The following is a 23,855-nucleotide window of genomic DNA, read 5'->3' on the forward strand; positions in this document are numbered from 1 at the left end:
GGTATAGTAGGACAGTGCATGGAAGGTACCTAACATGGTGGCAGCAAGGGGGGCAAGGAACCGTGTTCCTTATTCATGCAGCACTTTTTGGAGAACTGGGGCACATACAGCCTCACCGATAAGAACCCAGGTCTCAGAATCAGGCCTGCGTTTGCATCCTAGGTAGCTGCTGCCTACCTGCATGACCTTGTGTAAGATGCTTTAACCTTGCTGAGTCTGGATTTCCAAATCTGAAACTGGGGGATGAATACCAGCCCCCATCTCCCAGAGTTGTCACAGGAATAAATGGGATGATCCATGTAGCAGGTGACACACATTCAGTAAGTGAGTGTTTTTTACTAAGACAGGTTCCCAGGATGATATATATATATATATCTCTATATCTATATATATATATATATATACACACACACTACCATGTATGTGTGTGTGTGTATATACACACACACACACACACACACACACACATATATATATATATATATATATATATATGTTAACACTTCTACACGTATACATACAGCTTATAGATTTGGAAATCCAGATTCTGAAAGGTTAAGATACCTATACAGGTGCCTAACAGATCACTCTAAAAAACTTACATAAAGTGTAAAAGTCATTTTACTTTAATACAAAATCACATAAAGTCATGTTAGCAAATAGATGAGATATTCACTAAATATCAGTGAAATCAGCACTGGAATGTCAATGCCACATTTCCTGTGTCCTCTTACCCCTCCCTCTTTGGGCTGATATATTTTGCTGCTATGCGGTAAAGATGTTATGTGTGGGACCAGATGAGGAGAATATATATCTGCATGCTGGAGGCCCCTCTGGACTGCTGAAGTGGGGCAGGTGGTGGGCCCTACTGTGCTTTCCCTCTGCTTCCTTGATTTCTTTGTGCTACTTCACCTGCTCTGGCCAAGCCCTCAGAGGGCATCCAGTTCTGCAGCCAGGGTGAAAGTGATCATGAGACAACCTCACCTTCTTCCTCCTCAAATGGTTTCAGTGGGGGCAGATGAGCAGGCACTGTGTGTACGGACCCTGAGAGACGGCTCTGGAAGTCTTGGTGAGTTGTCTTCTCAAGTCTGAGAACCACTGCCTAAATTGGCCTGAGACCTATGGCTGCTTCCCTGATCGGAAAGAAAACCTGGGTGGAGAGAGAGAGAGATGTCAGAGGGAACAAAGAGAATGAGACAGTCCCCTGCAAAATCTGTTAAGCAGCTCTTGAAGGCCATTGTCTCAAACATTACTCAGACTCATTAGGGGCAGGTACTGTTCAGGAGCTTTCCATCTGTTAGCTCATTTCACACTTGATACAACTTGAGGTAAGAGCCATCAATGTCCCCATTTTATAGATGGGCAAATTGGCAGGGTTAAGTTACAGACCCAAGGTCACACAATATGTTGTGGAGTCAGGAATTGGACCCAGCACTGCCTTAACTACTGTGCTATGTTGAAAGGTGGTGCCCCACACCATTTTTTTCCCTCCAGGGTGTTTTATTGTAGAGGAAACAATAATTTCTCAATTTTACTTACAGTTAAAAACAGATCTTTACAATGAAGAAAGATTAATATGTAAGTTCTTCGATAAAATATATGAAGGTTTGAATATTGCAATATGAATTCTAAATTTTCTGTTTTTCCCCCTCACAGGCAAAATTTTGAAAAGGAAGAATGATATCTGGGGTTGATCACAAAGTACAATCTCAATACTATTTCCATCTTTGAGCAAGATGCAAAGATGGCTGGGGGGCTGAAAAGTCAGTGGAGGGATATAGGCTCTTGCATCTTATCAAAGACAAACCCCTGGCACCACTTGCAGCCATGGCTCTGGCAAGCCCTTGACTAGCATTCGGACACAGGCGTGAGGGCTCAGCCTTCTCTCCTGAACCAGTGCTGCTACCCCCAGCCCCCAGATCCCCATCTTGGGAGGTGATCATCCTCTGCCCAGTCACTCCTGCCAGGACACTGGGGGTTGTTCTCAATTCCTTCCCCTTCTGCTGTATTTCAGTCATCATGCTTCAAATGTGTTCCTAATCCCATGTCTCACCTATACTGCCACCCCGGAGTGTGAGCCCATAGGATGAGCAGGACAGCCTTCCCGCCACCTCTACAATCCACTCACACAGCAGCCAGCATGACCGCATCACAGTGCAGAGCTAAGTCATTCCGCAGCTTAAACCCTTCCACGCTCCCCACTGTCCTCAGAATAAAGTCGTCTTAGCATGATCTACTTCAGAAAGTCATTCATTCATTCCATTAGCCCAAGAAGCTTCTCTGACCATGAAAATGTGGCATCACGCTCATTAAACATATGCTCTCAAAGCAGCTCACGCATCACACAAACATTTTATTTTTGCCATGTCAGGCTCAAACTCTTAAGTCACAGAAAGAACTCTGCTAGAAAGGGCAGAAAGAAACCAGTGGTTTAATGTCTTCTGGGAGCCTGTTACAATGGGATACTCAACCAATGAAAATGCTAAACACTTCCTAAGTCAACACACTGAGTCCGGTGGAGATGCTCTCATACACTCTCACCTCAGGGGACCCTTCCTTGGACAAGAAACACTCCCCTTGGCCCTGCTTTGACTCTGTCCCCACCAGCCCCAAATCACAAAGCAGCCAGAGTGAGCTTTTACATGGAAATATGGTCATGTTACTCCCCAGCTTAAAACCCTCTGAAGTCTCCCCAGGGCATTTAGAATGAAGGCCAGAGTTCTCACTAGGACCCACCAGCCCTGAGTGACCAGACCCCTGGGCCTCTCTGACCTCTCCTCCACTCTCTCTACTGCTCCAGCCACCATGGTCTCTGCTCCCAAGCTCTCTCCTGCCTCAGGCCTTTATATCGGCTGTTCCCTCTGCCAGGAATGCTCTTTCCTCAGGCCCTTATGGTCTTTCAGGGCTCATCTGAATGTCACCTCCTCATGGAGGCCTTCCAGGACTCCCCATATGTAAAGTAGCCCCAGTCAACCTCTCTCTCAGCACCCTATTATGGTCTCCACAGCACTTACGGCTATCTGAAACTGTCCTGTTAATACATTCCTTACTGGTTCACTCCCTGACTCCCTCTCCTAGAACATAAGCACTGTGAGGGCAGGGCCTTCATCTGGTTCCCTGAATTGCCAGCACCTAAAACAATGGCTGCACATGGTAGGCCCCAATAAACATTTGTGGAAGGAATTAATGAATTTGGTTTCAGGTGGTCTTGTTTGGCAAAGCGGTTTTCATAAAGCCATCCTAGAAATTCTAGTAATACCACAGTCTACGGGCTGTCTGCCCTGCAAATCCATCCCCTTGCCCCTCTCCTGCTCTCTGCCCCAGGAGGCTGACCTCCGTGGCTTTTAGTAACAAGCTCCCTTGTCCTCTAGCTTCTGGCTGGGCTCAGCCAATGGAAGGCAACAGCAAAAGCTGGGAAGGGTGGAAGGAGAGAGAGGTGGGGGTATTTAGGTCCCTGCTCCCTCCCTGCCAGGCCTCAGTTCACTAGCTGCTGTGTTCCTGAAGGCCACACTCTTGCCTGGCCCCTCTCCCCTTACTGCTCCCTCCCTCCGTCACCCCTCTGGTGTTGTTCTAGGGTGCTTCTCCATCCCTTGCTAGTTCCTTAACCCTGGTCACACATCTGTAAGATGTCCCTTCTGAAGTCTTTTCAGTCACTCCTTTTGAATGTGCCCCATGTTTCTGAATACCAGGACCCTTGACTGACAGACCCATGGCCTGAAATTTCACTCCTGGTGTATACCCCTGGAAATTCACACATTAAGTCCATGAGAAGACATGAATAAGCACAGAATATTCATTGCAGCATTGTTTACAGAGGGGGATTGCCAAAGCACTCGGGGATTCCACCACTGGGAGTTAGTATTTAATGGGCACAGAATTTCAGGGTGGGATGATGGAAAAGTTCTGGAAAGGATAGTGGTAATGGCTGCACAGCATCATGAATGTGCTTAATGTGGCTGAATTATACACTTAAAAATGGCTAAACAGTAAGTTTAATGTTATGCATATTTTATCATGTTTAAAAAAAATCATTTGAACTCAGTTTTCCAAGCCTAAAGGATCTAACCATGTGTGGGCTAAAGCAGTGCTGTCCAATAAGGTGGCCACTAGCTACACATAGCTTTTGAACCCTTGAAACATGGCTAGTCTTAACTGAAATGGGCTGTGACTGTATATACACCAGATTTTAAGGGTTTACTATTTTTTTAAAAAGAATGTAAAATACCTCATTAATAATATTTTATAGTGATCACATGTTGAAATGACAATATTCTGGATATGTTGGGTTAATAAAATATATTATCAAAATTTTTAAATAAGTGTATAATAAAAAAGAAAAACAACAGTGATTAGTGGGGAAAAAAAACTAGGAAACCGAATGAGGTATTCATCATCAGTTATGTACAGAAAATACATCCACACAAGACAATATACAGTTTCTAGAACACACTGAATAACACATTATTATGATTATGATTATTATGATTAAATGAACTATAGTTTATACATAATATTATATTGATTTCAAGTTGAATACCATATGAATATGGCTGGCAGGAGGGGAGCTGGACAGCAGAATGGGAATGGGGGACGGGGACAAAAAAGAAAGAAAGAAAAACCAGGAAGAAAGGGATCTTGTGCCCACAATGGAGATTGTGTGCCATGAGCTGAGACTCAATAACTCAACCTTCTATTCCTGAGGTCAAAAAGGGGAAAAAAAAATTGTCTTCTCTTCTTGAAACAAAGGTATCTGAAACCTGCTCTGGAAGGTAACCCAGAATCTCTGACCCCTCAAAAATATTTCCCTGTGAAATGGGAGCCAGCAGAGTCCTTGTTATCAAGTCACTGCTGTATCCCCAGCTCCCAGCACAATGGCTGGCACACAGTATCAACTCAGGGTGGGTTTGCTGATTGACTAATGACCAAATGAATGCAGGAAAACAAGGTCACCTCAGCCGTCTGCCAAGAGAAGCTCTCCCTCAGAGGTGGGGCTAACGGGGCAAGAGTGAAGTGTCAGCCCAGGGCCAAGGACGCAATGCAGCCTACAACAGGGCTTTATTTGCATCGCACAGTTTTTATCTTTTAATTTACATTATTTGCCAGCATTTGGAAATCAGATTCTATGAACAAATCTGGTTTCTTGGCTTCTCTCAAGAATTATAAGCTCTGGTAGCCTGTTGTCCCTCAGCCAGACAGACTGAGGGGCAAATGTCCCCCTATGCCACCTCACATCCCCGTCACTCATCCGCATCAAGGACCTGGCCCTAAAGGCATTTGAGTATGAGACCCCTAACTGAGGCTGTTTCTCAGTTTCCATCCAAGAGGTGAGGGGCTGGTAAGCTGTCACCAGGCCAGACATTCTCAAAGCAACCAAGGCCAACAGGCTGTTTGCTTCTGCGTGGGTGGAGGAAAGGCATGCCTAATTGTACTGACACCTGGCAACTGCGAAGGCGCATCTCGAAGTGTGATCCAAGGTTTCTGCATATCAGCGTTGCCTGGGGAATTAGTGGAAAATCCAGATTCTGGGTTGTGTCCTAGAACCATTGCCTTGGTTTCTAAGAATGTGAATTTTAAACAAGCACCCCACCCTGGTCTGAAGCTTAGCACCCGAAGAAACCAGGGATTAACGAAGGTACATAAACATGAGAGGAGTGAGTACTCAAAGGAAACTGCATTACATGTTCCAACACTATAAGACACAGGCTCCTTCAAAATTAGAGGTAAGACAGGTAATGAATGAATCAGGCCCTTAAACTCCAATAATTATTGTTATTTTTTGTTTTTGCTGTAATATTATTTTTCGGTTATTATATCATAGGGAGGCAGTAGAATGTAGAAGCTGGACTTCTTGGGTTCATTCTTGGGTTCAACCCCTGACTTCACTATTTATTATCTCAGGCAAATTACTTTACCTCTCGGTTTCACCACCTGTAAAATGGGAATAATAATAGTTCCTACCTCACAGGGTCATTGTGAAGAGTCATGAATTAAAACATGCTTAGTTTAGTAGAATTTGCGCCTCATATCAAAAATTACCGAGTATCATAATTCTTCCAAGTGGTAAAGATACCTCAAGACAAATGCTGGGCATAGAAGCCACAGAGCATAAATCTGCAAAGAAGTAAAAAGCTAACCTTTTCAAAGAATATTGCTTCTCTCTCACTTACCAACTTCACATTTCCCTGTATGGCCCCGGAAGATGACTGGTTAGCCAGAGACGGGTAAGATTCCTCAAGGGAGGAACAACCTAAGACAGGCACAGTCGCAGGGGGGCCATCAGGTGAGAAATTGGGGATCAACAGAGGTGAGGCTTAGAACCTTATCCCCCCTGTTTTGAGAGAAATCTTCTGCATCCGTGGATGTTTTGTTGCCCTTGTCTAGCTTGGATTAATACTTAGTCTATAGGCACAGACCTGAACATCTACATTTGCCCTCTTACAGCACTAAATTATGTTTTCTACCTTTATCTTGCATCTACTTACCACTTCAGCATTTTATTTAAAAAAAAATAATAATAATAATAATAAGGGAGAAATGTGGGATTCACATATAAATCAAGTATAAAAATCAAACGAATAATCATATCTGACTTGATTGTTTATAGTTCATGATGCATGATCAAAACCGAAAGTTTCTGTGATGACTGCCCTTGCACTGTTCACCATGTAAGAACTTATTCACTATGTAAGAACTTGTTCACCATGTAAGAACTTGATCGTTATGCTTCAGAAGAGACTATTGAGAATTAGGCTTGGGGTTGATTAATGATTGTGCCTTGAGTCCCCTATACAGAATTTTATTGTTGTTAACAACCATCTGATCAATAAATATGAGAGATGCCCTCTCAAAAATATATATATATATATTATTCATGGATACATGAACATTAAAAAAAAAAACATGCTTAGACTACTGCCTGGCAGATACAACATACCAGCACTGAATTTTCCCATCAGCTGTAGCACCACCACCAGGAGGGCAGGACCTCCCTGTCCTATAGCTGGCCAGCCTCCTCTGGCCCCCCATACTTCCTTCAGCAGTTATTTAGTGGTATCAGTGGGCAGCAAGATAACTTACAGCTTCCTTATGATGGTCCTCTCCTCCTTGTTGCTGCTGGCATTGCTGACCCTGGCAACCACAGTGTCCTTTTCTCTTCTTCCTCCTGGGCCTTCTCTTGGTGGAAGCAAGCCACTGGGAAAAAAGGGGACAAATGAATGCATTGCTTTACTGCAGACCTGTTACCTGTGCAGCTCTGAAAGTGAAGGGTCTTAATAATTATTAGTATATTAATAATATTATCATTGAAAGCTCTGGAGTCCAAGAGATTCTGACTCAGTGAGAATCTTCCCTCCACCTTTCCAATATTGATACCTCTTACTTCTTTTCTCTTGTCTAACTATTGGCTAGTACTTCAAGCTTCTCCACTTTCTAGGAACGTGACCATGAATAAATCTTCTAACATAAGCCTTGATTTCCTAATTGGAAAAATAAGGATAACAAAAGTATCTCCTAGAATTGACTGATTAAATGAGATTCATATGTGGCACCTGACATTCATTCAACAAATGTTTATTAAGGCACATATTACACAAGGGTACTATGAACAAACAGGCAAAATGTCTTCTCTCATGCAATTCATATTCTAGTGGGGAAGGAAATAGTCAATAAACAAATAAGTAAAATAAAAATATAATAGTAAGTCAGATGGTGGTAAGAACTAGATTGACATTGATTGATAAGATATTGAGGACAGGTGACCAAGAGAGGGCCAGGGTATTCCCTGGACTTGATGTAGAGAACCTGAAGAAAACTGTTCTCTCTCACCTGCTCAACTGGGATTGCCAGTAGCTATGCTTCCAAGGACTCAGAGAAGGCGTGTCTGCGATACAAAATGAGGAAGCCAACAAACAGAAGCAAAGAGGAAATAGGCACCCAGTCCCTGTTTCCAAACCCTGAGGCCTTAGTTGCAATTTTTCTTTATTTCTGAGAGCAGTTCCAGGATCCTTCCCAGCCATATAGGCCAGTAAATTCCCTTTTGTGCTTAAGCTAGTTTAAACTGAATTTCTGTCATTTGGCCCCAAAAGAAGCCTGACCACAACAAAGCATTTCAACGTATGACCCAGGACAGCTTGTTCTATGTGTTTAGGTACTTTGTTGCAGTACCTACCAACAAATTTAAGACCATGGTAATTCCCTCTTGCTATGGATTGAATGTGTCCACCCTGAAAATTCATATGTTGAAGCCCTAACACCCATATGATGTTATCTGGAGATGGGGCCTTTGAAAGACAGTTGGGTTTAGATGAGGTCATGAGGGTGGGGGCCCCATGATGGGATTATTGCCTTTGTAAGAAGAGACACCTGAGGCTTGCACAGGCTTTCTGAGAGCCCCCTCACACTTTCCTTCTCCCTCCCTCCCTCTCTCCTTCTCTCTCCCTCTCTCTTCCCCACTCCCCCTCTCACCCCCCTCTCTCCCCGCCAAGTTAGGACACAGCAAGAAGCCAGCAGTCTGTAAGCCAGGAAGAGTCAGAACCAAACATGCTGGAAACTTGATCTTGGACTTCTAGCTTCTAGAATAGTGAGAAAAGAAATTTCTACTGTTTAAGCTGCCCAGTCTATGGTATTTTGTTATGGCAGTCTGAACTGAGACACTCTTTAAGGTGTGAGTGTCAGAGAGCAGAATTCATCCTTCTCTTTCCTTTGCAAAGAGTGAGCTCTTATTATTTAATATTATTACTTCTATTTTCATAATACATGTATTAAAATAATGTAAATGTTATTTAATACAAGGCATCATCTAAAAATTCTCTTTTCCCATTATCCATGGTTACATAACATCCTAAAATGTAGTGATTTAAAGCAATGATGATTTATGATTTCTCATGATGCTCCATTTCTTATGGTTGGCTTGGTCATTCTCCTTCTGGTCTAGTTCGGGGTTCTCAGGAGGCTGTATTCAGTTGGTGGATCAGCTGAGGGCTGGGCACAGCTGGGGCCCCTCTGTTCTACATGGAACCTCTCCCTGTGACTACCTTGAGCTTCCTCAGAGCATGGTGGTCTCAAGGCAGCATCCCAAGACACAAAAATGGAGGCTGCAAGGCCTCTTTGAGAAAGAGGACTCCTCTGACCTAAAATCCAAACAGTGTCACTTCCAGCACATTCCACTGGTCAGAGCAAGTCATAGGGCCACCCAGACTCATGGGGAGGGAACAGGGACTCTTATCTCTTGAGGAGAGGAGTGGAAAAGTCTCATTGCAAAAGGCGTGCAGGATTGGAAAATTGTTGTAGCCATTTTGGAAACAGCCTACTACATCTGCCTTTAATTAAAAACTGTCATTAGTATGAGTTTGGGCCTCCAAATTGGTATAGTTGCTAAGAGAACACCTCAGCTGACATGCTGGTTTCTCCAGAGAACACAAGCAACTGAACAGAATCCTTGCTGTCCATGGGCCTATATCAGCTGGTCAGTGCACATCTGCTATTCTCTGGGAACTCAAAACTGGAAATAGTGTGTTGCTTTATTCACTAACAAGCTGCTCACAGCACCAGCAGTTTGGCAGTTCCTGCTGTTAACCACCTGTGTCTGAAGTACTTAACTGAGAGGAAGTCAGGTCTTTCCGTTAACATCATTTCAGCCTCGGCAGAAACGAAGACAATTAAATTGCTGTTGGCCGAATTCGGCCCTTTTGGATCTGGCTTCCTAGAAGAGTTTAATTGTACTGCCGCTCTCTTAATTATGTGACATTGAACCAATTTGAATAATAATATCACCTGGACTTTTGTTTTGTTTTGTTTTGAACCAGGGTATATCCTTAATTCCAAATTTTCAGAATCTCAACAGGCCATGATAATTAAAAAGCACAGGCTCTGATGCCAGGCTGGCTGAGGTCATGTCTCACTGTTGCCACCAGCAGCCAGGAGACTTCAAGAAGGTACCTGACCTCTCCAGACCTTGATCTTGGGGATAACACTGCTTTAACTTACAGGCTTGCTGTGAACACTAATTGAAATGATGCCTGGGATACACTTAGCAGAGTATCTGGCACATGGTTAGTATTGATAAATATTAGCTGGCACTGTGTGCTTATTTCCTTGGTCTTTCTTTCTTTTGCCTGTAAGGAAATCTGTTTGCTTAACTCAGTATTTCCCAGAGTTATTTGACCTCAGAGACCACCTTTCAAGAAATACCTGTGTGAAGGAAAACATTCTGGGAAACAGTGGTGCAGATGAAAAAGCAAAGTCCAAATCTGATTATGTCAACAGCCTCCTTATTTTCTCCCTTGCTTTTCCTACAATCCTTCCCTACACACATTATTGTGATTTTTTGTAACTTTTCATTTTTATATAATTTCAAACTTACAGAAAAGTTGTAAGATCAGTACAAAGACTTCCCATATACTTACCCTGATCCCCCAATTGATTATCTATGTATCTGCCCACCTACCCACCCTTCCATCCATCCATCCATCATCTTCTGAACCACTTGAGAGTAAGTTTCCAACTTACCCCTAAATACTTCAGCGTGTATTTCCAGGGAACAAGGATATTCTCTTACATAACTAAATAGTTCAGTTATCAAAACCACCACATTGTCTTCTAAAATAGTACATCAGATCTTGTCATTCCCTTGGTTAAAACTTTCCAATGATTCTCATGACTCTTATTAGAATTAGCACTCTTTCCCGCAGCCAACAAGGCATCCTGCCCACTCTTTTCTCGACCGTCCTCTATCCTGCATTCCCAGTTCCGCCAAGTCAGGTCTCAAATTGGCCAAGCAGGTTCCCATCTCAAGGTCTTTACAATTCTAGCTCCATTTCTGCCCTACCAAATCTTTACCGGGTTGGAGGCTGCTTGTCATTCACCTCAAAGGGGTCTCCCCTGACGTCCCCATCTAAAACAGGCCCCTTCTCGTCTCCCTCCGTGCTTTGCTCCATCATGTCACATTGTTTTACGTTCTTTAGAGTGTTCACTCCCATTATCCTGCATGTTCATTCCAGGCCTCCTGTTGATTGCCTCTCTTCCCCTAGACAATCATAGACTTCCTCTTGTTCACTGCTATTTCCCCAGTGCCAGGAATAGTGCCTGGTGTACAGTCATTGAATGAACGTAAGAACAAATATGCAACATGTGGAGGAATTCCAGGCAGGACCTAGGTCTCAATGCAGGAGCCCCACCTCTTATAGCACTGCAGCTCTTCCTGCACCACCAGCAGCTGAGACTTGAGTTTGTTGCGCTCCTGCAGCACATCCCTCAGCTCCTGCAGGGTGAAGCGTGGTCGGTTGGGATCTCTCAGGTCAATCACCATTTTGTCTGGTCCCAGGTTCACCTGTAGAAAAGACACCACTTATACAGTTTTCCTCCTGAGGATGGACTGTCCATCCCAGAAAGGAAAGTCCTCTTGTTTTGCTACTCTCAGGGACCCTATGAGATGTTACCCATTGGAAGTATGTGGTTGATGGTAAGGAAGGAAAGGTTCTAAGACCATTCTCCAAGAAAAGAACCAGGGCTCCCTGGGCTGGCCGATTCCAGGGCTGGAACAGGGAGAGTACAAGACAGGCCTTCCAACTTGAACTGAATTACACCACTGGTTTTCCTGGCTCTTCAGCTTGCTGGAGGCAGATTGTGGGACTTCTCTGCCTCCATATCCACTTGAGCCAGTTCCCATAATAAATATCCTCTTATATCTATATTTTAATCTATATTTCCTATTCTGTTTCCCTGGAGAACTCTAATACAGGAGATAGTGGGGAGAATCTGTACCCTACAGCAGAATGCCATTTAATAAGTGTAGAGGTTGATATAGTTAAAAAACTCATCCTTGGCAATCATTGATTCAGGCAAGACTAATTAACAGATTAAAATTTTTAGGTGAAAGTGTTTTAGGCAACAGGTTATTTTACAAAGTTTCAAATTTTTTCTGCAAAGTTTACTTGAATCTAATCATGAAGCAAAACCAGAACAAACTCAAATTGAAGGATATTCTACAAACCAAATGATACATAATCTTTAAAAATGACAAGGTTACAGTCAATAGTTCTGCAACATCTTTCTTTGCTGACAATAGTAACTACACTAGTTGGGGCAAGGATTTAATAATACATATGACTGTTGAATCACCGTTGTATAATTAAAACCAATGATGTATATCAACTATACCTCAATAAAAAAAATTTTTTTTAATGTCAAGGTCATGAAAGATAAGGAAAAGCTGAGGAACTGTTTCAGATTAAAAGTAATTAAAGAGGTATGTCCACTGGAGGTATTGTATAACCCTGGACTAGACCCTACATCAGAAAAAAAAAATACTATGAAGGAGACATTATTGTGAATGTTGAATAAGGATGGTAACATTAGATCCTAATATTCTATCAACTTTTTCCCCCAAATTTGTTCATTTATTATAGTTTTGTAAGAGTATGTCTTAGGAGATACACACTGAAGTATTTAGGGTAAAGGATCCTAATCTTTTACTAATCCTGTAACTAACAATGTCTGCTCAAATAACTGAACAAAACTATGAGTGAATTAATGACATATATACATAAATATAATTTTTGTATAGGTGAATATACATATATGTATATGTGTATATAAATATTTTAGTGTATATCTGAAAATACATTGAACATGCCTGAATACAACACTTGAATCAAGATGAAAGATATACAGGTGTTCATTGTACATATCTTGCAACTCTTCCATAGCCTTGAAATTTTTTCAAACTGAAGTTAAAGCAAACATTTGAAAACAGCCAAAATGTCCATTAATAGAAGTTAATTAATGTCCATTTAAATGTCCATAAAAATAAGTAAAATACAAAAGCAAAAATGAACAAATGGGACTATATCAAAATAAAAAGCTTCTGTACAGCAAAGGACACCATCAGTAGAACAAAAAGGTATCCTACAGTATGGGAGAATATATTCATATATGACATATTCGATAAAGGGTTGACATCTAAAATATACAATGAGCTCATGCACCTCAACAAATAAAGAGCAAATAATCCAATTAAAAATGGGCAGAGGATCTGAACAGACACTTATCCAAAGAAGAAATTCAGATGGCCAACAGGCACATGAAAAGATGCCCCACATCGCTAATCATCAGAGAAATGCAAATTAAAACCACAATGAGATATCACCTCACACCAGTTAGGATGGCCAACATCCAAAAGACAAACAACAACAAATGCTGGCAAGGATGTGGAGAAAGGGGAACCCTCCTACACTGCTGGTGGGAATGTAAACTAGTTCAACCATTATGGAAAGCAGTATGGAGTTTCCTCAAAAAACTCAAAATAGAAATACCATTTGACCCGGGAATTCCACTCCTAGGAATTTACCCTAAGAATTCAGCAGCCCAGTTTGAAAAAGACTTATGCACCCCTATGTTCATCACAGCACTATTTACAATAGCCAGAAATGGAAGCAACCTAAGTGTCCATCAGTAGATGAATGGATAAAGAAGATGTGGTACATATACACAATGGAATATTATTCAGCTATAAGAAGAAAACAAATCCTACCATTTGCAACAACATGGATGGAGCTAGAGGGTATTATGCTCAATGAAATAGGCCAGGCAGGGAAAGACAAGTATCAAATGATTTCACTCATCTGTGGAGTATAAAAACAAAGAAAAAACTGAAGGAACAAAACGGCAGCAGAATCACAGAACCCAAGAATGGACTAACAGTTACCAAAGGGAAAGGGACTGGGGAGGATGGGTGGGAAGGGAGGGATAAGGGGGAAAAAAGGCATTATGATTAGCACACATAATGTTGAGGGGGGTGCACAGGGAAGGCAGTACAACACAGAGAAGACAAGTAGTGATTCCATAGCATCTTACTATGCTGATGAACAGTGACTGTAATGGGGTATGTGATGCGGACTTGATAATGGGGGAAATCTAGTAACCACAATGTTGGTCATGTAATTGTATATTGGTCATACCCCCCAAAAAAAAGAAGTTAAATAAACTCAGGCATGACTACACTCTGGAATATTCTACAGGCGATAAAGAGAATTAAGACACACTACACAGAGAAATGCAATAATGGCTGCATGCCTACTATGGGAAGGACAAGTATCAGTGCATTTGTTGTGAAGGCTGTGGGGAAACAGGCAACTTCACTGAGTGCTGAGGGGGATTTCCTCAACCTATTTGGGGTGCAACTTGGTAACTGGTAATACTTATCCAAAGTTCACATGCACTTTTCTTTTGACCCAGGGAACCCATTTCCTCTAGATACTCTCCTGCAGGGGCCCAATGGCATATGTCAGGGTTATGCATTGTTGCTTGTGCAAACAGCAAAGGATTGGAAGATAAATGTCTTGTGATAAGAGATTGGTTAAAGCAGAGATTCTTAATATTTTTGTGCCATGGACCCTTCTGGAAGCCTGGTAAAGCCCAAGTGGATTCTTTCTCAGATCAAGGTTTTTAAATATATAAAAGAAAAGCCATAGGATTATAAGGAAACCAGGTAAGGAGAAAAACATATACTCATCAAAACCTTCTAAAAACAAAGTTATAATTAATATACTTGCTTCTTTATTAAACAACATGATCTAGCCACAGGTCTGATAAAATACTGAACAGCAACAAAATTTTGAGATATGTACTACACTGTGATATGAAAATATCTGTGATGATTATCACAGGGATTGTTAACATTCCTGTGGTTTGTCGTCTATGTTCAAAGTTGAAAAAAGTGATACACTTCAGTTGGAAGTTGTGAAAATAAAAATATAATTTTTTCCCCCATGAAAATTCTCTTGGATTAGAATCATGATCACCCTGGGAGGTTCCAAGAACACCAAGTTTAGAATATTCAAGGTTGAACAACTGGTAATACTACACAATGACAGTTTTCAAAAGCCATTAAAAGATGACGTTTTTTTTTTTTATTTTGTTATCATTAATCTACAATTACATGAAGAACATTATGTTTACTAGGCTCAGCCCTTCACCAAGTCCCCCACACACACCCCATTACAGTCACTGTCCAGCAGTGTAGTAAGATGCTATAGAATCACTACTTGTCTTCACTGTGTTGTATAGCCCTCCCCATGCCCCCCCTACATTATACATGCTAATCATAATGCCCCCTTTCTTTTTCCCCGCCCTTATCCCTCAGAGGAAGTTTTTTATATTCTGATTTAGTAAACTTTCATGCTGTGTACAAAATGGGAAAATATATTCATATCTGCTCATGTTTGCATAAAGAAAGTATCTCTGGAAGGACACACAAGAATCTGATCATTCTAGTTTTTCCAGGGAGAGAAAGTGGGCGGCTAGGGGAGGAGAGAGGTGGGGAAGGAGATTTTTCACAGCAAACACTTTTGTACCTTTTGAATTTTGAATTAAAAAATTTTTTAAAGATTTTATAACTTTTTGTTATTTTTTTATTAAGGTATCATTGATATACACTCTTGTGAAAGTTTCACAAGAAAAACAATGTGGTTATTATACTCACCCTTATTATTGAGTCGCTCCCCATACACCATTGCCGTCACTGTCCATCAGTGTAGTTAAGATGCCACAGAGTCCCTATTTTTCTTCCCTGAACTACACTGTCTTCCCCGTGACCCCACACACACCATGTGCACCAATCATGATACCTCACCACAATCCCCTTCTCCCTCCCCCTCCACCATTCCTCCCCCACCCCTCCCCTTTGGTAACCACTAGTCCCTTCCTGGAGTCTGTGAGTCTGCTGCTGTTTTGTTCCTTCAGTTTTGCTTCATTGTTACACTCCACAGATGAGGGAAATCATTTGGTATTTGTCTTTCTCTGCCTGACTTGTTTCACTGAGCATAATAACCTCTAGCTCCATCCACCGTTATTGCAAATTGTAGGATTTGTTTCTTTCTTATGGCTGAATAATATTCCATTATGCATATGTACCACCTCTTCTTTATCCATTCATCTACTGATGGACACTTAGGTTGCTCCCACATCTTGGCTATTGTAAATAGTGCTGTGATAAACATAGGGGTGCATATGTCTTTTTCAAACTGGGCTGCTGAATTCTTAGGGTAAATTCCTAGGAGTGGAATTTCCGGGTCAAATGGTATTTCTATTTTGAGTTTTTTGAGGAACCTCCATATTGCTTTCCACAATGGGTGAACTAGCTTACATTCCCACCAGAAGTGTAGGAGGGTTCCCCTTTCTCCACATCCTTGCCAGCATTTGTTGTTCCTAGTCTTTTCTATGTTGGCCATCCTAACTGGTGTGAGGTGGTATCTCATTGTGGTTTTAATTTGCATTCCCCTGATGATTAGCGATGTGGAGCATCTTTTCATGTGCCTGTTGGCCATCTGAATTTCTTCTTTGGATAAGTGTCTGTTCACATCCTCTGCCCATTTTTAAATAGGGTTATTTGCTTTTCGGGTGTTGAGGCGTGTAAGTTATTTATGTAATTTGGATGTTAACACCTTGTCAGATATATCATTTACAAATATATTCTCCCATACTGTAGGATGCCTTTTTGTTCTGCTGATGGTGTCCTTTGCTGTACAGAAGTTTTTTAGCATGATGTAGTCCCATTTGTTCATTTTTTATTTTGTTCCCCTTGCCCGAGGAGAAGTGTTGAGGCAAAAGTTGCTCATGTTTATATTCAAGAGATTTTTGCCTGTGTTTTCTTCTAAGAGTTTTATGGTTTCATGACTTACATTCAGGTCTTTGATCCATTTCGAGTTTACTTTTGTGTATGTTTCATTTTCTTGCATGTAGCTGTCCAGTTTTGCTAACACCAGTTGTTGAAGAGGCTTTCATTTCCCCATTGTATATCCATGGCTCCTTTATCATATATCAATTGACCAAATGCTTGGGTTTATATTGGGCTCCCTAGTCTGTTCCATTGGTCTATAGGTCTGTTCTTGTGGCAGTACCAAATTGTCTTGATTACTGTGGCTTTGTAGTAGAGCTTGAAGTCAGGGAGCTGAATTTAAAGTTTTAAAATAGGAAAAGAACTACCTCACACCCATTAGGATGGCTACTATAAACAAAACAGAAAGTAGCAAGTGTTGGTGAGTAGGTGGAAAAACTGGAACTCTTGTGCACTACCGGTAGAGATGTAAAATAGTGCAGTCACTATGGAAATCTGTATGGAAGATCCCTATAAAGTTAAAAATGTAATTATCATATGATCCATCAATTCTACTTTTGAATATACTCAAAAGCATTGAAACCAGTGTCTTAAAGAGATACTTATACATCCATGTTCAGAGCAGGAGTATTCACACTAGCCAAAGGGTGGAGGCAACCTAAGTGTCCATCATGGATGAGTGGATAAACAAAATGTGGTCTCTCCACACAATAGAATATTATTCAGCCTTTAGAAGGAAGGAAATTCTGATATAACAACACAATGTGGTGAACCTTGAGGACATTATGTTAAGTGAAATAAGTCAGTGACAAAAGGACAAGTAGGATTCTACTAATATAAGTGCCTAGAATAGGCAAATTCACAGAGATAGAAAACAGAACTGTAGTTACCAAAGGTTGGGGGGAAGTGGGAGAGGAAGTTAGTGTTTAATGGGGACGAAGTTTCAGTTTTGCAAGATGAAAAGAGTACTGGAAAGAATGGTGGTGGTGTTGCACAACAACGGAAATTCACTTAATGCCACTCTACTGTGCACTTAAAAATGGTTAAGGGGGTAAATTTTATGTGTACTTTACAATTAAAATGATTTTTTAAAAAGAAAAAAGTAGCATATTTTTATGAACTGTCTAGTGGCACTAAAAATTCATTCTAATTGCCCTTTCCCCATGCCTGTTCTTAAGACTGCAGTTTGGGAGGAAAATGTGCGATCTCATCTGCTGGCTGATAGAGCTTGTCCACTGGGCCCCATATGGGAAATCAAACAGCCCCTGTGCAGACCACACTGTTCATGGCCCGTGGTGCGACTTCCTCCTTGTCCCTGATGTTGGAGGACAGGAAATGAACTCAGAATGTGAGCTAAGTGATGCTGGGCAAGTCATTCAACAACTCTTGAATCTCAAAAGCCAGACTACTAATTATGAAATTAAATAATCTCATATAGGATGGATACTAAAGTAGAGCTTTATCTACAAATACAAATGTCAATGAGACAAATGAATAGGCAAAATAAAAGTGTCCCAGGGAAACAAGCAAAAACCTTTCCTCTTCCCTGCGAATTTCAGGGACCCTGTTCTTGCTGTCCTTTCATGGCACACATCTCAGTTTGTGACCTTGTATTCTAGTTCTGGAGGTGTGTATGTCTTGCCGTTGCCACTAGATGTGAGCTCATGAGGAGAGGGACCTAGTCTAGTTTACCTCCATGGCCCCAAGAGCCAGCACAGTGCAATCAGTCATTAAATAGTACAACAAATAAAATAAAATGTCTATTTTAGTATGGAGTGGTTAAGAATAGCACCTCTGAACTCAAATCCTGCCTCCACCTCTTGCATAAATTCTTATACAAATTACCTAATTGTTCTGTCTTCATTTCTGAAAATGGATAAAACAATTGTGTGAAGATTAAATGATGATCCACTTGGAGCAGCCCTTCTTTTAAACTGTGGTTGGAGACCCACTAGTGAGTCATGGCATTAATTTAGTGAATTGCAGCAAGAATTTAGAAAACTAGAATAGTAAAGCAGGACTATGTATCATGTTCAGGAAGGGTGGGTTAGGGTAAATTGTTTCTTGAAACTTCTGTTTCATCAATACTGGATACTGATAGACAAGATACTCTTGCAAAATGGAGGTATAACATACAGGAAAATGCTCGAATCTTGAGTTTATAGCTTATTTTTAATATATGTGTATACCCATGTAACCACACCCAGAGAGCTCCCTACACAATTCCCTACTGCTCCCTTCACTCTCCCCTCCTGGGGTTACCATCAATCTGTCTTCTATAAGTAAAGATTATTTTGCCTGTTCTTCAATTTCACATAAACATACAGTAGGCTCTCTTGTGTGCCCAGCATCTCTCTCTCAGTGAGCGTGGTCTGTGAGAGTCATCCACACAGTCGTGGATACCAGCACACTGTTCTTTTTCACTGCTGCCTAGTATTTCACTGTATGACTATACCCAGAGTTTAATAAATGCATTCCTCCATTACATTTGTACCAGTTTGGCATAATTATGAATAAAGCTGCTTGAATATTCCTGTATGTGCCTTTTTGTGGTCTTAAGCACTCATTTCTCTTTAGTTTAAATTCACTTCTTACTCCAGGTTGAAGAATCTCAAAGTGTGATGCCTGCACCAATAGCACCCATCAGCACCACCAAAGAACTTGTTGGAAATGGGGATTCTCAGGTCCCATTCCATACTCAGAAACTGTGGGCCCGGTACTCTGTGTTTCCACGAACAATCCAGGTAATTCCAATTCAAGTTAAAGCTTGAGAACTCCTGCTCTAGGTCAAAAACGCAGGAAGTCGCTGGCTTAGAACATAGCACACGGCCCAGCGCACCTGGCAAGTGCTCAGTGTTAACCATCATAGGACACCAACCTGAACACGGGACATCCGCAGCGACATGTTCTGAATGATGACCAGGTGGATGAGGAGAGGAAAGGGGCCTCCCTGCCAGGGCCGCCGCTTCCCAACCCCTCGCACTCACCTCCGGACCGGCCGCAGCGCCCTCAGCCCGCAGCCCCTCCACCTCCTTCCTGAGGCTGTCCCTCTCCATCCGCAGCGCCTCCAGCGTCAGGTTGCCCTCATTCACCAGCGTCTCCAGCATCTCTAGGACGCGGACGACCTTGAACTGCAGCTGTGTCACCCGGGGGTCGCTGCCCAGGGCCATCAGCTCGCGGCCCATCACGTAGGAGATGTCATACACGTCCTCGGCGGTCAGCTGGAAGGGGCTCTTCCGCAGAGCCCCCTCCGGCCCAGCCTCGTCCCCCTCCTCCTCTTCCTCCCCTTCCTCCTCTCGAAAAGGGGGCTCCTCCATGGCTGCCCAGACCCCTGCAGCCTCGGGAGCTGCTTTCTCGGCGGCGTCCCCAGCCAACTTCCTCCACACACACAAAACTTTCCGCTGGGCGGAGGACGCGGCTGCCCGGGCGGGGGGTGGCCCCAAGTAGCCAAACAGCGCTGCAGAGGGGTGGCCCCGGGAGCAGGGCCGCGCGCGGCCGCTCTCAGGCCCCGGCGCCCGGAGCAGCGTCCCCGCCGAAGACCGAGTAGGAGGTGGGGATGTGGTTTGGGGTGCGAAAGGGCAACGGAAAGGGGCGGCGGCCGCGAAGAGGAACGGAGAGGTTACGGGGTGACTGTGATTGCGCCCCCGCGGAGCTGTTGCAAGCCGGGGAGGGGCAGCGGCCTGGGCTCCGCCTGTGGCAGCCGCGACCCACGCCGGTTTCCACAGAGACGGGGGCGGACTTTCCGAGGCCAGTTAGGGAAAGAGGGTGAAAAGGCCACAACTTTTTCCTGTCTTCATTCAAGCTTTGCAGCCATAGAATTTCCATTGTGCGGGAGGAAAACCCGGGCCTCGGGCCTCGGGTCTTCTGTGAAGCCAGCGGCAAGACAAACAGCTGTTTGCTGGTGGCAGCGCGCTGGAGGCCAAAGGCCTGGGCTGCGCAAAGCTCCAGGGCCAACTGTGTCCAGGACCTGCGGGATCTGACCCTCAGCAAAATGGAGACTCCGCTCCGTGCAACTGGCAGACTCGTGGGCTCCTCTGCTTGATGAGCCCTGTAGCTTGGGCAAGTTCTTAATTCCTCTAAGCCTCAGTTTCCTCTCTGCAAGTAACAGTCCCTACGTGGAAGGGCTGCCTCCAGGAATGTATGAGATGAGGTCCTTAGATAATGTGTGTCACAAAAGGCACTTAGGAAGCGCTCAAAAAAATGTTAGCTGGATCTTACTATGCTGATGGACAGTGACTGTAATGGGGTATGTGGGGGGAGGACTTGGTGATGGGGGGAGTCTAGTAAACATAACGTTCCTCATGTAATTGTAGATTAATGATATTTTTCATTCTCTCCCCTAACAAACATTGAGCTTTTGTGCAAGACACTCAGCACATGGGTTGGGGTGGGAGGAGTAATAAACAAGACAAAAATCAGTCTGCTTTGAAAATTATAAAGTAATCTGCAGATACACAGCATTTGTATTCCTGAGAACATTAGCAGTGTGCATTGCAAACCCAATTATTTTAGGTTTGACTAAAGGCTTGTGATAGCCAAAGCAGAAAACTCAGCAATGGAGCTTGTCTTCCCAGGAAGCTTTCTTTCTGGTAGATGCACCTGACTTTCTCCCCATCGAGATTCTAGCATCACAATGGAGAATGATGGAGAATGGACGAGGATAAAACAAGCAAAAAGCAAAGCAAACAAAACAGACACTATTTTCAGAGGGTCCGTGTTCTAATGATCAAAGTGAGTCTCTGAGCAAGGACTCAGTAATCCATAAATCACAAATGTGACAACACCTAGTGATTAAATCCTGAGATAAAATACCAGGCTTATAAATAAAATATTGTGTCCCCGTATAGTAGAATATTATTCAGCCTTCAAAAGGGACAAAGAAATAGAATACAGATCCCAGATATAAACTCTTGCATATGTAGTCAAATGAATTTCAACAATGGTGCAAAGACCATTCACTGGGCAAAGGACAGTCTTTCAACATTGGAAAAATTGAATGCCCACATGCAAAAGTATCAAGTTGGACACTTACCTTATACCATACTCAAACTTAATTAAAAATGGATCAAAGACCTAAACCTATAAAACTCTTAGAAGAAAACATAGGGGAAAAGCTTTATGTCACTGGATTTAGCAATGATTTCTTCAAAGACACAGGTAACAAAGGAAACAAATAGAAAAGCTGAACTATATCAACATTTAAAACTTGTGTGCATCAAAGTCCACAACAGGGTGAAAAGGCAACCTAAAGAATAAGAGAAAATATTTGCAAATAATATCTAATAGGGAGTTAATATCCAGATTATATAAAGAACTCCTGTAACACAGTAACAACCCCCTGCCAAAAGCCCAGTTAAAAAATGGGCAAAGTAAAAGTAGATGCAAAATTCTTAGCAAGGTATTAGCAAACAGAATTTAGCACTACGTAAGAAGTGTTATTACATACCACGACCAACCAGAGTTTATTCCAGGGATGTAATGTTGGTTCAAAAAAGGCAATCGATATAACCACCATATTAACAGGCTCAAGAATACACACACACACACACACACAAAAAAAAAAAAAAAAAAAAAAAACTATTAGAGCTAGTAAAAGGGCTCAAGGCTGGAGGTTACAAAATCAATATGGAAAAATCAACTGCATTCCTATAAACTTTCAAAGAATAATCCAAAAATGAAATCAAGATAACTCCACTTACAATGGCATAAAAAAGAGTAAGATACTTAGAAATAAATTTAACAAAAGTGGTACAAACCTGTACACTAAAAACTACAAAACATCATTGATAAGAATTAAAAATCTAAATAAACAGAATGACATCCCATGTTCATCAATTATAATACCTAATACTCTTAAGATGGCAATACTGTCCATTTTATACCTCTAGCTGATCTATAGAATCAGCACAATCCCTATCAAAATCTGTGCAGAAAAGAGTTAAGAGAACAGGCCTGAGAATGCTATTGTTTGAAAATCCTGCTTGCAAGTTTGGTCCTTGGTTACGATCTGGGAACTTGGATTTGGGGAGGGTCTCCACCATCCCAACTGACAAGAGTCACTTGCTGTGCCTGAACTTTTTGTACAAACAACATAGTTCACAGTGTACACCTGCTTTCCTCCTGGGAGCCTGGCATTTTGGTATGTGCTAGGCAGAAGGTGTCTGCAAGACCACCCTCAATAAAAACCTTTGGCACATGGGTTTGATTAATGATTGTGCATTGAGTCCCCTATACAGAATTTTATTGTTAACAACCATTTGATCAATAAATATGAGAGATGCCCTCTCAAAAAAAAACCTTTGGCACAAAGTCTCTAATGAGTCTCCCTTGAAGATAAAATTTCATATATGTCACAACTTGTTAAAACCTCATATTATATGATTCCATCTATAGGAAAAATCCAGAATAGGCAAATCTAACAGAGCATCGTCTACATGCAGTCTGTAATGTCGAAGTCAACTGGGCTGTGGAGTTAAACAGTCTTTGACTTGAACATCACATTTGCTACCTGCTGGTACAGAAGTTTACTCAAATTCCCTAATCTCTCCAAATCCCCATTTCCTCACTGTGAAATAGGAAAAATAAAAGTATTCCCCAAGCCTGGTATGAGGACTAGATGAGACAACACATGGGAAGTGCCTAACCCAGTGTTTTGCACATCATAAGTTCAAATGAATGTTGGCTATTATTATAAAGTATTAATGATCTTAACTCTTAGACCCCTCATAGAATTCAACAATCTGTTGATAGGTAATCATGACCCTTCTTTCTCCATTGGGAAATTATGAAAGCAAGTATGAATCACAAGGGAGCTTCTTAAAGTGTGCTCCCCGGACCAGCAGCAATGGTTATCACCTGGAAACTTTTTAGAAATGCAAATTTTTCACCCACTGACTGAATCAGAAACTTTGGGGGTGGGACCCAGCAGTATATGTTTTAACAAGCCCTCTAGGTAACTCTGATGCACTCAAATTTGTAAAACAATGAGTGACAGCATATGTTCAAAGGGTGGGTTCTAGACCAGACTACAAATTTCAAATCATGATTCATATCTTCTCACTTGTAAACTGTGTGATGTTAGGCAAGTAAATTAAGCCTCTACTCTGGGGCTCAATTTTCCCAGCTGTAATATGGGAATAAGGATACAATCGACTTCATAAGATTGTAGTGAAGAATGTTAGAACTGTTTGGCACATAGAAAGTGCTCAATAGATGTCAGCTATTATTAATATAAACTACTTTT

General features: G+C 42.0%; 1 protein-coding gene across 1 annotated transcript; it reads right to left on the reverse strand.

Annotated features, from left to right (window-relative positions):
- Positions 1–603: 603 nt before the first annotated feature.
- Positions 604–20,249, reverse strand: RILPL2 (Rab interacting lysosomal protein like 2). The gene is made up of 4 exons (XM_036921986.2): positions 19,600–20,249; positions 11,175–11,326; positions 7,078–7,191; positions 604–1,150 (listed from the first exon to the last, which is right to left on the reverse strand). The coding sequence occupies exons 1-4, from the start codon at positions 19,927–19,929 to the stop codon at positions 1,120–1,122; spliced, it is 627 nt and encodes a 208-aa protein (XP_036777881.1). The 5' UTR covers positions 19,930–20,249; the 3' UTR covers positions 604–1,119.
- Between the last annotated feature and the right edge of the window lie 3,606 nt (positions 20,250–23,855).

This window comes from Manis pentadactyla, chromosome 14 (assembly GCF_030020395.1).
Source record: "Manis pentadactyla isolate mManPen7 chromosome 14, mManPen7.hap1, whole genome shotgun sequence".
Classification (NCBI taxonomy): domain Eukaryota; kingdom Metazoa; phylum Chordata; class Mammalia; order Pholidota; family Manidae; genus Manis; species Manis pentadactyla.